The 15,398-nt window shown below is 33.1% G+C and overlaps 1 protein-coding gene across 1 annotated transcript in view; it reads left to right on the top strand.

The window, feature by feature from the left end:
* The window catches only part of LOC142350508 (insulin-degrading enzyme-like), a gene marked incomplete at its 3' end in the record, with an annotated part of 51,054 nt that extends 35,656 nt beyond the window's left edge, over positions 1 to 15,398 (top strand). The window contains exons 8-12 of the mRNA XM_075402359.1: positions 9,300 to 9,537; positions 9,845 to 9,981; positions 14,271 to 14,392; positions 14,893 to 14,988; positions 15,378 to 15,398. Of these exons, the coding sequence (XP_075258474.1) occupies positions 9,300 to 9,537; positions 9,845 to 9,981; positions 14,271 to 14,392; positions 14,893 to 14,988; positions 15,378 to 15,398 (614 nt within the window). The remainder of the gene's footprint in view (positions 1 to 9,299; positions 9,538 to 9,844; positions 9,982 to 14,270; positions 14,393 to 14,892; positions 14,989 to 15,377) is intronic.

The raw sequence follows: 15,398 nt of genomic DNA, 5'->3' as shown, positions 1-15,398 counted from the left end.
TTAAACTTTTTAATATCACAAATTTTAAGTTTTCTGATGAAATTTGCGTTTTTTTTCATTTCTGAAAATATTTTTTTGTTCCCTTTTTTCTTGTCTCAGTGGTCAGTTAACCTGCCCTGGGGTTTGCTAGTTTTTTGCATAGTTGCTAAGGTCAATGGAATGAGTTTTTTTAATATCGCAAATTTTTGCATTTTTAAACGTTTGAAATTTTTCAAAATTTCTTGTAAATTTTCGTGTTTTTTGTTTGATTACTCTTGAATTGACGTTTGTCAAAGTTGGTAGAGATCTTTTGCAAGATATAATGACTTTTTATGGCCTTTTCATCAGCTATGTGTTTTGGTTAATGCAAACATGATCACGAAAAATGATACTACTTATCAAGTTTTTCGAAAATTTTTCATTTTTGAGTTCTTCCAGCCTCAAGGGTCATGAAACCTCTTCGAGGTTTTGGTAATGATTTAGTGCATAGTTTTTAATGGCAATGGGACGATTTTCAACAATTTTATGTTACGAATTTCAGCAACTTTTAAAAACGCTTGACAATTTTTTAATTTTCCTAAAATTGTCATTTTTTGAGTGTTTGAAGCCTCAGGGGCCGGAGAACCTCCTCTATGGTCTAATATTAAGTTTCTGCATAGTTTTTAATTGCAATCAATATGTTTTAAACTTTTTAATATCACAAATTTTAAGTTTTTCTGATGAAATTTGCGTTTTTTTCATTTCTGAAAATATTTTTTTGTTCCCTTTTTCTTGTCTCAGTGGTCAGTTAACTTGCCCTGGTGTTTGCTAGTTTTTTGCATAGTTGCTAAAGTCAATGGAATGAGTTTTTTTTAATATCGCAAATTTTTGCATTTGTAAACGTTTGAAATTTTTCAAAATTTCTTGTTGAAAATTTTCGTGTTTTTTGTTTGATTACTCTTGAATTGACGTTTGTCAAAGTTGGTAGAGATCTTTTGCAAGATATAATGACTTTTTATGGCCATTTTATCAGCTATGTGTTTTGGTAATGCAAACATGATCACGAAAATTGATCCTACTTTTTATCAAGTTTTTCGAAAATTTTTCATTTTTTTGTTTCTTCCAGCCTCAAGGGTCATGAAACCTCTTCGAGGTTTTGGTAATGATTTAGTGCATTGTTTTTAATGGCAATGGAACGATTTTCAACAATTTTATGTTACGAATTTCAGCAACTTTTAAAAACGCTTGACATTTTTTAAATTTTCCTAAAATTATTGTCATTTTTTGAGTGTTTGAAGCCTCAGGGGCCGGAGAACCTCCTCTATGGTCTAATATTAAGTTTCTGCATAGTTTTTAATTGCAATGAATATGTTTTAAACTTTTTAATATCACAAATTTTAACAGTTTTTCTGAAATTTGCTTTTTTTTCCTTTCAGAAAATATTTTTTATTCCCATTTTCTTGTCTCAGTGGTCAGTTAACCTGCCCTGGGGTTTGCTAGTTTTTTGCATAGTTGCTAAGGTCAATGGATTGAGTTTTATTTTTAATATCGCAAATTTTTGCATTTTTAAACGTTTGAATTTTGTTCAAAATTTCTTGTAAATTTTCGTGATTTTTGTTTGATTACTCTTGAATTGACGTTTGTCAAAGTTGGTAGAGATCTTTTGCAAGATATAATGACTTTTTATGGCCAATTCATCAGCTATGTGTTTTGGTAATGCAAACATGATCACGAAAAATGATACTACTTATCAAGTTTTCGAAAATTTTTCATTTTTGAGTTCTTCCAGCTTCAAGGTTCATGAAACCTCTTCGAGGTTTTGGTAATGATTTAGTGCATAGTTTTTAATGGCAATGGAACGATTTTCAAAAATTTTATGTTACGAATTTCAGCAACTTTTAAAAACGCTTGACAATTTTTTAATTTTCCTAAAATTATTGTCATTTTTTGAGTGTTTGAAGCCTCAGGGGCCGGAGAACCTCCTCTACGGTCTAGTATTAAGTTTCTGCATAGTTTTTAATTGCAATCAATATGTTTTAAACTTTTCAATATCACAAATTTTAAGTTTTTCTGAAATTTGCGTTTTTTTTTCATTTCTGAGAATATTTTTTTATTCCCATTTTCTTGTCTCAGTGGTCAGTTAACCTGCCCTGGGGTTTGCTAGTTTTTTGCATAGTTGCTAAGGTCAATGGAATGCGTTTTATTTTAATATCGCAAATTTTTGCATTTTTAAACGTTTGAATTTTTTCAAAATTTCTTGTAAATTTTCGTGTTTTTTGTTTGATTACTCTTGAATTGACGTTTGTCAAAGTTGGTAGAGATCTTTTGCAAGATATAATGACTTTTTACGGCCATTTCATCAGCTATGTGTTTTGGTTAATGAAAACATGATCACGAAAAATGATACTACTTATCAAGTTTTTCGAAAATTTTTCATTTTTGAGTTCTCCCAGCCTCAAGGGTCATGAAACCTCTTCGAGGTTTTGGTAATGATTTAGTGCATAGTTTTTAATGGCAATGGAACGATTTTCAACAATTTTATGTTACGAATTTCAGCAACTTTTAAAAACGCTTGACAATTTTTTAATTTTCCTAAAATTATTGTCATTTTTCGAGTGTTTGAAGCCTCAGGGGCCGGAGAACCTCCTCTATGGTCTAATATTAAGTTTCTGCATAGTTTTTAATTGCAATCAATATGTTTTAAACTTTTTAATATCACAAATTTTAACAGATTTTCTGAAATTTGCGTTTTTTATTTCTGAAAATATTTTTTTATTCCCATTTTCTTGTCTCAGTGGTCAGTTAACCTGCCCTGGGGTTTGCTAGTTTTTTGCATAGTTGCTAAGGTCAATGGAATGAGTTTTATTTTTAATATCGCAAATTTTTGCATTTTTAAACGTTTGAATTTTTTCAAAATTTCTTGTAAATTTTCGTGTATTTTGTTTGATTACTCTTGAATTGACGTTTGTCAAAGTTGGTAGAGATCTTTTGCAAGATATAATGACTTTTTATGGCCTTTTCATCAGCTATGTGTTTTGGTTAATGCAAACATGATCACGAAAAATGATACTACTTATCAAGTTTTTCGAAATTTTTCATTTTTGAGTTCTTCCAGCCTCAAGGGTCATGAAACCTCTTCGAGGTTTTGGTAATGATTTAGTGCATAGTTTTTAATGGCAATGGAACGATTTTCAACAATTTTATGTTAGGAATTTCAGCAACTTTTAAAAACGCTTGACAATTTTTTAATTTTCCTAAAATTATTGTCATTTTTTGAGTGTTTGAAGCCTCAGGGGCCGGAGAACCTCCTCTATGGTCTAATATTAAGTTTCTGCATAGTTTTTAATTGCAATCAATATGTTTTAAACTTTTTAATATCACAAATTTTAACAGTTTTTCTGAAATTTGCGTTTTTTATTTCTGAAAATATTTTTTTATTTCCATTTTCTTGTCTCAGTGGTCAGTTAACCTGCCCTGGGGTTTGCTAGTTTTTTGCATAGTTGCTAAGGTCAATGGAATGAGTTTTATTTTTAATATCGCAAATTTTTGCATTTTTAAACGGTTGAATTTTTTCAAAATTTCTTGTTGTAAATTTTTGTGTTTTATGTTTGATTACTCTTGAATTGACGTTTGTCAAAGTTGGTAGAGATCTTTTGCAAGATATAATGACTTTTTATGGCCTCTTCATCAGCTATGTGTTTTGTTAATGCAAACATGATCACGAAAAATGATACTACTTATCAAGTTTTTCGAAAATTTTTCATTTTTGAGTTCTTCCAGCCTCAAGGGTCATGAAACCTCTCCGAGGTTTTGGTAATGATTTAGTGCATAGTTTTTAATGGCAATGGGACGATTTTATGTTACGAATTTCAGCAACTTTTAAAAACGCTTGACAATTTTTTAATTTTCCTAAAATTATTGTCATTTTTTGAGTGTTTGAAGCCTCAGGGGCCGGAGAACCTCCTCTATGGTCTAATATTAAGTTTCTGCATAGTTTTTAATTGCAATCAATTTGTTTTAAACTTTTTAATATCACAAATTTTAACAGTTTTTCTGAAATTTGCGTTTTTTATTTCTGAAAATATTTTTTTATTCCCATTTTCTTGTCTCAGTGGTCAGTTAACCTGTCCTGGGGTTTGCTAGTTTTTTGCATAGTTGCTAAGGTCAATGGAATATGTTTTATTTTTAATATCGCAAATTTTTGCATTTTTAAACGGTTGAATTTTTTCAAAATTTCTTGTTTTAAATTTTCGTGTTTTTTGTTTGATTACTCTTGAATTGACGTTTCTCAAAGTTGGTAGAGATCTTTTGCAAGATATAATGACCTTTTATGGCCTTTTCATCAGCTATGTGTTTTGTTAATGCAAACATGATCACGAAAAATGATACTACTTATCAAGTTTTTCGAAAATTTTTCATTTTTGAGTTCTTCCAGCCTCGAGGGTCATGAAACCTCTCCGAGGTTTTGGTAATGATTTAGTGCATAGTTTTTAATGGCACTGGAACGATTTTCAACAATTTTATGTTACGAATTTCAGCAACTTTTAAAGACGTTTGACAATTTTTTAATTTTCCTAAAATTATTGTCATTTTTTGAGTGTTTGAAGCCTCAGGGGCCGAAGAACCTCCTCTATGGCCTAATATTAAGTTTCTGCATAGTTTTTAATTGCAATCAATATGTTTTAAACTTTTTAATATCACAAATTTTAACAGTTTTTCTGAAATTTGCGTTTTTTATTTCTGAAAATATTTTTTTATTCCCATTTTCTTGTCTCAGTGGTCAGTTAACCTGCCCTGGGGTTTGCTAGTTTTTTGCATAGTTGCTAAGGTCAATGGAATGAGTTTTTATTTTTAACATCGCAAATTTTTGCATTTTTAAACGGTTGAATTTTTTCAAAATTTCTTGTAAATTTTCGTGTTTTTTGTTTGATTACTCTTGAATTGACGTTTGTCAAAGTTGGTAGAGATCTTTTGCAAGATATAATGACCTTTTATGGCCTTTTCATCAGCTATGTGTTTTGTTAATGCAAACATGATCACGAAAAATGATACTACTTATCAAGTTTTTCGAAAATTTTTCATTTTTGAGTTCTTCCAGCCTCGAGGGTCATGAAACCTCTCCGAGGTTTTGGTAATGATTTAGTGCATAGTTTTTAATGGCACTGGAACGATTTTCAACAATTTTATGTTACGAATTTCAGCAACTTTTAAAGACGTTTGACAATTTTTTAATTTTCCTAAAATTATTGTCATTTTTTGAGTGTTTGAAGCCTCAGGGGCCGGAGAACCTCCTCTATGGCCTAATATTAAGTTTCTGCATAGTTTTTAATTGCAATCAATATGTTTTAAACTTTTTAATATCACAAATTTTAACAGTTTTTGCTGAAATTTGCGTTTTTTATTTCTGAAAATATTTTTTTATTCCCATTTTCTTGTCTCAGTGGTCAGTTAACCTGCCCTGGGGTTTGCTAGTTTTTTGCATAGTTGCTAAGGTCAATGGAATGAGTTTTATTTTTAACATCGCAAATTTTTGCATTTTTAAACGGTTGAATTTTTTCAAAATTTCTTGTAAATTTTCGTGTTTTTTGTTTGATTACTCTTGAATTGACGTTTGTCAAAGTTGGTAGAGATCTTTTGCAAGATATAATGACTTTTTATGGCCTCTTCATCAGCTATGTGTTTTGTTAATGCAAACATGATCACGAAAAATGATACTACTTATCAAGTTTTTCGAAAATTTTTCATTTTTGAGTTCTTCCAGCCTCAAGGGTCATGAAACCTCTTCGAGGTTTCGGTAATGATTTAGTGCATAGTTTTTAATGGCAATGGAACGATTTTCAACAATATTATGTTACGAATTTCAGCAACTTTTAAAAACGCTCGACAATTTTTTAATTTTCCTAAAATTATTGTCATTTTTTGAGTGTTTGAAGCCTCAGGGGCCGGAGAACCTCCTCTATGGTCTAATATTAAGTTTCTGCATAGTTTTTAATTGCAATCAATATGTTTTAAACTTTTTAATATCACAAATTTTAACAGTTTTTCTGAAATTTGCGTTTTTTTTCATTTCTGAAAACCCATTTTCTTGTCTCAGTGGTCAGTTAACCTGCCCTGGAGTTTGCTGGTTTTTTGCATAGTTGCTAAGGTCAATGGAATGAGTTTTATTTTTAATATCGCAAATTTTTGCATTTTTAAACGTTTGAATTTTTTCAAAATTTCTTGGTAAATTTTCGTGTTTTTTGTTTGATTACTCTTGAATTGACGTTTGTCAAAGTTGGTAGAGATCTTTTGCAAGATATAATGACTTTTTATGGCCAATTCATCAGCTATGTGTTTTGGTAATGCAAACATGATCACGAAAAATGATACTACTTATCAAGTTTTTCGAAAATTTTTCATTTTTGAGTTCTTCCAGCTTCAAGGTTCATGAAACCTCTTCGAGGTTTTGGTAATGATTTAGTGCATAGTTTTTAATGGCAATGGAACGATTTTCAAAAATTTTATGTTACGAATTTCAGCAACTTTTAAAAACGCTTGACAATTTTTTAATTTTCCTAAAATTATTGTCATTTTTTGAGTGTTTGAAGCCTCAGGGGCCGGAGAACCTCCTCTACGGTCTAATATTAAGTTTCTGCATAGTTTTTAATTGCAATCAATATGTTTTAAACTTTTCAATATCACAAATTTTAACAGTTTTTCTGAAATTTGCGTTTTTTTTTCATTTCTGAAAATATTTTATTACCATTTTCTTGTCTCAGTGGTGAGTTAACCTGCCCTGGGGTTTGCTAGTTTTTTGCATAGTTGCTAAGGTCAATGGAATGAGTTTTATTTTTATTATGGCAAATTTTTGCATTTTTAAACGTTTGACTTTTTTCAAAATTTCTTGTTGTAAGTTTTCGTGTTTTTGTTTGATTACTCTTGAATTGACGTTTGTCAAAGTTGGTAGAGATCTTATGCAAGGTATAATGTCTTTTTATGGCCATTTCATCAGCTATGTGTTTTGGTAATGCAAACATGATCACGAAAAATGATACTACTTTTTATCAAGTTTTTCGAAAATTTTTCATTTTGAGTTCTTCCAGCCTCAAGGGTCATGAAACCTCTTCGAGGTTTTGGTAATGATTTAGTGCATAGTTTTTAATGGCAATGGAACAATTTCCAACAATTTTATGTTACGAATTTCAGCAACTTTCAAAAACTCTTGACAATTTTTTAATTTTCCTAAAATTATTGTCATTTTTTGAGTGTTTGAAGCCTCAGGGGCCGGAGAACCTCCTCTATGGTCTAATATTAAGTTTCTGCATAGTTTTTAATTGCAATCAATATGCTTTCAACTTTTTTAATATCACAAATTTTAACAGTTTTTCTGATGAAATTTGCGTTTTTTCATTTCTGAAAATATTTTTTTATTCCCATTTTCTTGTCTCAGTGGTCAGTTAACCTGCCCTGGGGTTTGCTAGTTTCTTGCATAGTTGCTAAGGTCAATGGAATGAGTTTTATTTTTAATATCGCAAATTTTTGCATTTTTAAACGTTTGAAATTTTTCAAAATTTCTTGTTCCTAGTCCATGAACTTTTTTTTCATGTTCCTAGTCTCGATCTTTTTGAGCCAATGGCACTTTTTAGGGCTTGAAATTGGGGTACTGAATAAACTCTGGAGAGAGTGAAATGGTTCTTACCAAACTGAAATCTAAAATTTTAGCAGCTTTTCATTATAGCTGCGAAGCTGTAAGCTGAGCGGAGCTATATTGCGGTGCTCTTGGTTTTTTTTTGTTTCGTCGTCTGACGCTCTTTTTTTGTTTTACATTTGTTCACACTCAAAGCTGAAAAGTCAAATTTTCTGAATGACTTATTCCTCTCTCCTCTCACTAACTGGTTTTGGGCGCGTGAAGTCAGTTCCTCTCTCTCTCTCTCTCTCTCTCTCTCTCTCTCTCTCTCTCTCTCTCTCTCTCTCTCTCTCTCTCTCTCTCTCTCTCTTCTCTCTCTCTCTCTCTCTCTCTCTCTCTCTCTCTAGCAAAAGTTTTTTGCTTGATTAGATTTCGATCATAAGTGACTTACCTCACTCAATAAAATGACTTTTGCACTTTAAAAATTTAAGTTTAGTTTGATTTAGTTTAAGGTCAAAGGAACTCATATGTGTAATAAGGGTCCCTAATGAAAAGACTTCTGCGCAATGAATTTTAACAAGCTTTATTAATTTATCGCTTAATTTTTTTACATAGCTTTTTGAGCGGCGTCGATAACTTTTTCAACTTATATCTGTATCTGTTTCTATATCATACGACACGCAATCCTATTCTTTCGCAGCTATTCCGGCGATTTGCCGGTTGTTTAAAAATTGCAATGGTTTTCAAATTTTTTGGTAATTTTAGTCATTTTCTAATTTACCATATGTTACAGGCCAATGACTTTTTTATACCTTGCAGATAGGTTAGTGGAGAGATTTTGGAGAAAAAGAAGTTTTGATTTTTTTTGTATTGCATATTGAGAACATTCTTTAAATTTTGCAATTTTCGTTTTTTCATATTTCCTGATATTGACATCTATTTTGGCCAACAGACCTCTAAATAAATCTTTCTATTGTTAGTGGGTATGTTTAATTGGCCTTCAGGGTAAAAGCTGCAAAAGTTTTAGCAATAATTATTTTTTGTTTAGTTTGTTCAATTTTAGTTTCAACTTTTGAGATTGTTTTTCTTGTCGGCTGGCACTCTGTGGATTGTTTTGTGGGACTTGTCCTACTATATTTTTAATTTGTCGTCTCCATCGATGATTCTTCCGACCATTGACTTTTTCCATTTCAGTTACTTCTCCTGCTTTGCAGTTAAAATTTTTGTGCATGAAGTCATTTGTTCTCCTTTCAGGTCAGTTGCGTGACTTAGCTCACTAAATAATGGACTTCTGAATTCACTTAATGAACTGCAAATTTTATGAAGAATTACTAGTTTAAGATCAATAGTGTGCATCTAAGTAGTGCCAAACGTATATGCCCTAATTCGTGAGTATTAGAGTTTTTGATTTTAAATATCAATTTTTAAAAAGCTTTATTAGGGCTTTTTTTTATTAGAGAGCGTATGTGTCTCATAAAAATGACAGTCCACATCAAACCCAAAAAGTCTAGTGGTCTATCAAAGGACTGGTGGTCAATCTGTCTATCTATTTCTTTAGTTGTTTCAATTCCGTGGAAGGCCACAAGCGTCCATCGCGACTATTTCGAGGCAATCTACCGGACATGTTTATATGGCTTTGAACAACAGAAGACTATACTGCTAACTTAAAGCTACCAGACCGTCTAAGCAGAAGTTGTTTAGGAATTTAGCGAAATAAGAATTTGATCTTGTTTAGGACTATCTGAGAAAATGACTCTGCTGATCAGGACAGTGATAGACAGCATGACATCATTTGTTCCAAGCGACCCAATCAAGTTCGACTCTTACAAAGACCTTTACAAACGATCCCTGGAAAACCTTCTCTTGTCTGAGCCTTTCAAATTATCTGCCAATCTTACCAACCTGGCGCTTTTATCGAACTTTTTCTCAAATCAGGACTTGCTTAGCTTTATGGACCAATGTACATTGGAGAGGTAATTTGATTGTTTCCATTTTAATTTTTAGCCTCTTAAGGGTTTACTGTTGGGCTACTTCTAATTTGTCGGGAAAGGTATATTGCTATTATCGAAGGTAATTCGGTTTTTCTTTCGTCAGTTCTTGACTTGAAACCTTAGAAAGCTAGAATTTTAATTTACATGGATTGAACTTCTTACTCGCGCTTATTAGGAACTGCAGTTGTCTTTATTTAATTCAACAGTAGTGCATTCGTTAAATTTGTAGTGGAAATAGCCCATTAAAGCCGAGGTTGGGTGCTATCATTTATGTGTCAAATATATTTAGGCTGCAGTCATTTGTGCCTCAGATGATGTCATCTGTCCACTTGGAGGTGCTAGTACATGGCAATGTTAGTTTGACTGACTCAGTTGAGCTGTGCCGATTCCTTAAAGACATGATAAAGACCAGGAAGAAGTCTACGCGTTAGTTTCATCAGATCTTATAGTCCTGAAATAATTCTGAATGAATTTTTCGCAAAGTGATTGTTGAGCCGGTGGCCCAACTGTCGAGGACATAATTGTAGGAGGACAGTAAATCGGAACAAGGAGGATCGCTTCTGCTCCAGCTCATCCACATTTTTGGCCTAGTTGTCTACCGATTGAAACTTTCAGATAGAAAGATAAAATTCACATACTAGTCGAAAATAAATGGTGTTTGAGTTTAAAAAAATTTTCACAAACTCAAACTTCTAATTGAATTAAATAATGCCGTGCTGCTGAGACCTGCCATTAATAAGAATACGAGACAAGGCATACAACAAAATAACATAAACAAAAAACATTAATTACGGCAAAAAGTTAATATCTATTTTTAAAAAACGTAGTAATCCAGCAAAAATACCATCAGATAAACCTAAACTGCACAATTTCATTAGAAAGCAGGTGGGGACCTGTCCCTAATCGGCGAATTATTAAGTCCACAAAAAGAAAAGAGACCTAAAATCCCATTGAATTTTTAAAACCAAACAAGGCGGCTCGGTAATGTGCAATGGCGCATAAGGTTCCGACCCCGCCCATCCACAATTTTGGCATAATTGTCTACCAAATGAGGAACAGATAGAAAAACCCAAAAATTATTTTTTGCGAATCCCAAAAAAGCCCAAGTCTTTTTCAAAAAATTCTGTATGAACGATAAGATAACCTCCAAAACAAATAACTCAGTGGAGTAAAAATTGATGCATTAGATTGCTGTAATATGTCAATATTAAGAAAGCGAGTCAAAACGAACAGCAAAATCAAACAACAACAACAAACATTAATTACATCAAAAAATTTATGTCCCTCTTAAAAACTAAATTTAATAACAAAGTCAACATACCGTCAGATAAACCTGAAACTAAACAAAAATAACTTATAAATCACCAGAAAACATATGCGACCAGTCCATAAAAAGGTTTGGTAACAATTATTCAAAAAAGAACAAACAGAAAAGTAAAAAAAATTAACTTCAAAGTAATAAATACCATTAGAAATAAATTAATATTACCACAAATTTGCGATTACCACTGCTTCTATAGAAGGGCATTAGGACCTGACCTTATTCATTTTTTAGAGCGGCTAAAAAGAACAACAAAGAACAAACAAAATTTCAATTGAAACTTGCCAGAAAACGCTGTCAAAACCGTCAAGCCAAATTTTGGCACTCAAAATATATTTGATTGCGCCTTCTTCAAACAGCTATAATGTAGTACGTGGCCATTCATTAGTAAGACTAGGTAACAAGTAGACAAAAAAGCGAAGTGCTAAAGTATGTAATAATTTTAATTTTTTTTTTCGAAACAAAATTACATTCAATGTCATGAAAGGCATTAATTACAAAAAGAGCTATTAAAATATCGTCGTTTTTTCATGGAAAGGAAACCCTCGAGACCTGTAATTATCCAGAATGTTTCTTGCAGCTACAAAAAGAACGTCAAATATGACAAAAATCAAATTAATTTAATTTTTTTTTTGTGAAAAAGCGGTGTCGAAGCCAGTAAGGTCATAACAAAATCTTTTAAAAAAAGATTTTGGGACACCAATCCCTTTTATTCCCTTGACACCCATAATGTCATATTTGACCTGTAATCAACTAACGAGATTAGGTAACAAAAAGAACAAAATTGCGAAGTTAAAAAAGTTTTTTTTTAATTTTGGAAAACGATGGGTTTGAAAGTCATAAAAGCCATCAGCTATCTGCTAATATCAGAATATCGGTTTTTCTATTCTTCCATGAAAAACCAATCAAAGCTATCACTATACAGGAAATTTCATACGACCGAAACGACAAAGTATAAATGACAGTTAATACAAAATTAAAAAATTCAATTGATTTCTTCAAGAAAGAGGCGTCGAGGCCATTAAAACGATGATTTATATCTTTCAGGATTTTAATATGTTCAATTGTGCTTTAATTTGAATGCTAATAAGGTGACATGAGAACTGTCAATAATGTGATAATGTGACAAAATTAGAAAACGTGAAAAACTGGCAAATATCAAAACAAACAAAAATCTAAAATCTTGTAGTATCAAAGCCAGAAAACAATAATTTCAGGCTTAAAACTGCAACCGAGAATAAATGTTAACTCAGTAGAAAGAAGAAGCAGTCTTTTTTTGCTGACACTAAGCTGGAAGTTGAACAAATTAAGAAAAAAATAGAGGAAAAGTTAATTAAGCCATTATTTATTGAAAAGTCAATTATTTTTAAAAAAAGAAACGACCATAAACTTTCAATTAAAAAACTAAATGCATTAGCCTGGAGCTGTTTAGCAAGCGAATTGGTTGGACCTATCACTCCTGAGCTTTGATTTGATATGTTCTGTTCTTTATTATTAAAAAAAAAAGTCTTTTTTTAAAAAAAAAAGACCGACTGATTACAACCCGAGTTTTTTTTGGATTGTAACAGTCCAAGATTGGCCCAAAACTACCCCTGTTAATACTTATTGTCCGTTGAGAACAATTGATTTTTCGAATGTTGTAGATATAGATAATTTCTGAGTTGAAACTCAAAATAAATTTTGCGTTGTTGATAATCAACGAGTAAAGTTAGCAAAAAACGGCAAAGTTTTAACTACAAGGCACTCTCTGCGGACTCTGAAGTAGAAATAGCCCCCCTCTGAGTCTACAAAGATTGTATGAGTGTTGTTTGGGGGTGTACTTTAGGCAAATTTAATCAAAGTGGACTAAAGTAGCTTATTTCGTGCTGTTGTTGATGAAAAAGGCCAAATTTTGAAATGTTTATCCAGATTTTTTGACCAAAAAATTAAATCAAAACAATCAAAAATGCTTGTTCGTCTTCAAAAATAAAATCAACGACACTATTCTTAAAAATTATAACAAATTTTAGCAAAATCGACGAAAATTTAGGCAAAAATTCCGGAAAATGTGAATAAAAACAACGTGAATTCACTCTTCTTTTCTCAGAAGTTTAAGCCTCGATAACTCCCTGTAGAAAACGAAAATTAAAAAAATCTTTTTAATTCCATATTCTACGCTGGACGAGCTTTCTAATGATACCAGTCTCAACAAAAAAAACCCAGTTGAGTATATAGTTCCTCCCCCCTCAAGAGGGTCGTAGTGTCATAACGACCTTTACTGTTCAACTAAAAATACTAGGTAGATTCACATATAACTAAGGATGCCAATGGAACCTGTAATTGGCGAGAATAAGTCATAAGACTAAAAACTAACAGAAAAGGAAACGCTCAATATTTGAAACTGCAAAGTACTAATCCACTATAATCTTTTTTTTGTGTCATTAAGAATTTGAAATAGTGAATTAAGTCAGAACGCAGTTGTAAATTTAGTGGGCAACGGGTAGTTTAATGCTGCGAAATTTTTCAAAATATCTTTAATATGGAGTTATGAAATGATTTTTAGACGCGTTATTGGTTTTTGAGACAATTTTTGTTCAGATGTGGCATTATACTTTTTCTTTTTAATTGCTCTCAACCGATTATCGTAGCAACTATATAAGTCCTGTTGTCTTTTTTTGTGCAATTTTTTGCTTGACCGATTTTTCGTTTGACTCATTGGACTTTTTGTCTTCAAGAACAGGTTAAACAGGTAACGCCCGGAGGGCATTAAGGGCTCTTAAAGCCTTACGCCTGATATCAGTCACTAAGAAGCGATTCACCAAAATTTTTTTGACCCCGCTAGGGCCCCCGTCCCAATCAATCCCCCCTCCCCCCCCCCCCAAAGCAAGCCGCCAGTCCAGCCCTCCCTCCTCCACCTGGTGGTCTGGACCCCTCTCGTCCTGCTTTCCCGACCCTACCCCCCATCGCTTTGCCCCCCCCCCCCCCCATTCCGCCTACGCCCCCATCCCAATTCTGCCTCCCCCCAAATTCCGCGCATACCCCCCCCACTACTCCACTCACACCCCTGCTATCTTTTCTCCCAAGCTGGGTGCTACCAAAGGCAACCACGCGCCGGTCGTTTGAGAGCAATTCGACCGACTAGTAGATTCAATCTATTTTTCTGCTGAAATCTGAATCACAAAAAACACTTGTCTGTGGACAACAATAGCATCAGATGTATGGACTATCTAAAAAAACCAAATCTCTTACTTCTTTGACAAAAATGCGTCAAAACCGCTACGATGGAGCCACTTGTTGTTTTTCGTATGGTAAACTTCTGAATAAAAATAAAATTAGGTTTGATTTTTCTGACCCGAGTAATACGATTCTTCTTTTTCGTCCATTAGCAACCCTGAATTTGTTAATGTTGTTTCAGCTTTGCTCAAGGCGGAAAAGATGTATCGACCTCGCTGTATTCACCTTCCAAACCAGTCTCAGTTCATCTACGGGGAAAGAAGTATAGCACAGCCAACACATGCTCTTTGCAGTTATTTCCAGGCGAGCATTGCTATTTAACCTCAAACGAAGTAGCGACTACATAAGTCTCGTTGACCTTTTTTAATGCAATTTTTCGGATGGCCGATTTTTCGTCTGGCCAAAATTTTCGTGGATTTATTTTGAAAAACGGGATAAACTGGTAATACCCGGGAAATTAAGTTGCTTAGAAGTTCATTATGAGCCTTTCTAGTCTCTTTGTAGTCCTTTCTAGTCCAGGTGTGAAGGGCAATTCTTGGCGGTTTTTGAACTGTGCTGTGCAGGCATAACTGTACTATGTAAACGTAAGTTCTATGGTGTAAAGGGCAAGTTAATGTGCATTGAATACTCCCTCCTCATTTCGGACCCTACCCTCATTTACCTCCTCACTCCGTGAAGGTAAACCCCCTCAGCTTAAGCCAGCGATTACCAAAGCCAAACTTCGTTCTTCCGACGGAAGTCGATTGTTCCATTTTTTATACTGCGTTGTTGGGTCCTCGATTTCATCATAAGCTGTTTTATAGGTGGGTGTTCAGACTGATAGAAGCTCTGCTTTGATCGACCTCTACTGTCAGATTTGCAGTGACCCCTTCATGGCAGAGATCCGTACACAAAAACAAGTGAGACGCTTTTCTCTTTCTTTCGAGGCAAAATTAAGAAAAATAACATTGACGTGGCAATAATTTTAGGTTTCTTCAAAGTTTGCTTTCAGCATTATGATTGGATCATAGGTTTCCATTGCAACTTCTCGTTAAAAATAGAGATAGACTTTTTGTTCGTGAAACCAGGACAGCAAAATCATAGTTTCCAGTTCTATGGATGCTTGATTTATTAGGGTAATTGTAATTCAATGGGTATTGTGGTATTGGTTAATACGTCATTGGGTATTTTGTTATTCAGTAAGTTGATATGTAACCACTTACATACTTACCTTAGTAAAAAAGTTTAAGTTTTGTTATGTTTCACGTCGTATTGTCTGATTATTCTTTATCGAATTTACATGTTTTAGTTGGCGTACGTAGTATTCTTC

This window comes from Convolutriloba macropyga, chromosome 12, assembly GCF_964194025.1.
Source record: "Convolutriloba macropyga chromosome 12, txConMacr16.3, whole genome shotgun sequence".
Classification (NCBI taxonomy): Eukaryota; Metazoa; Xenacoelomorpha; order Acoela; family Convolutidae; genus Convolutriloba; species Convolutriloba macropyga.
This window is presented reverse-complemented; position numbering and strand designations above follow the sequence as displayed.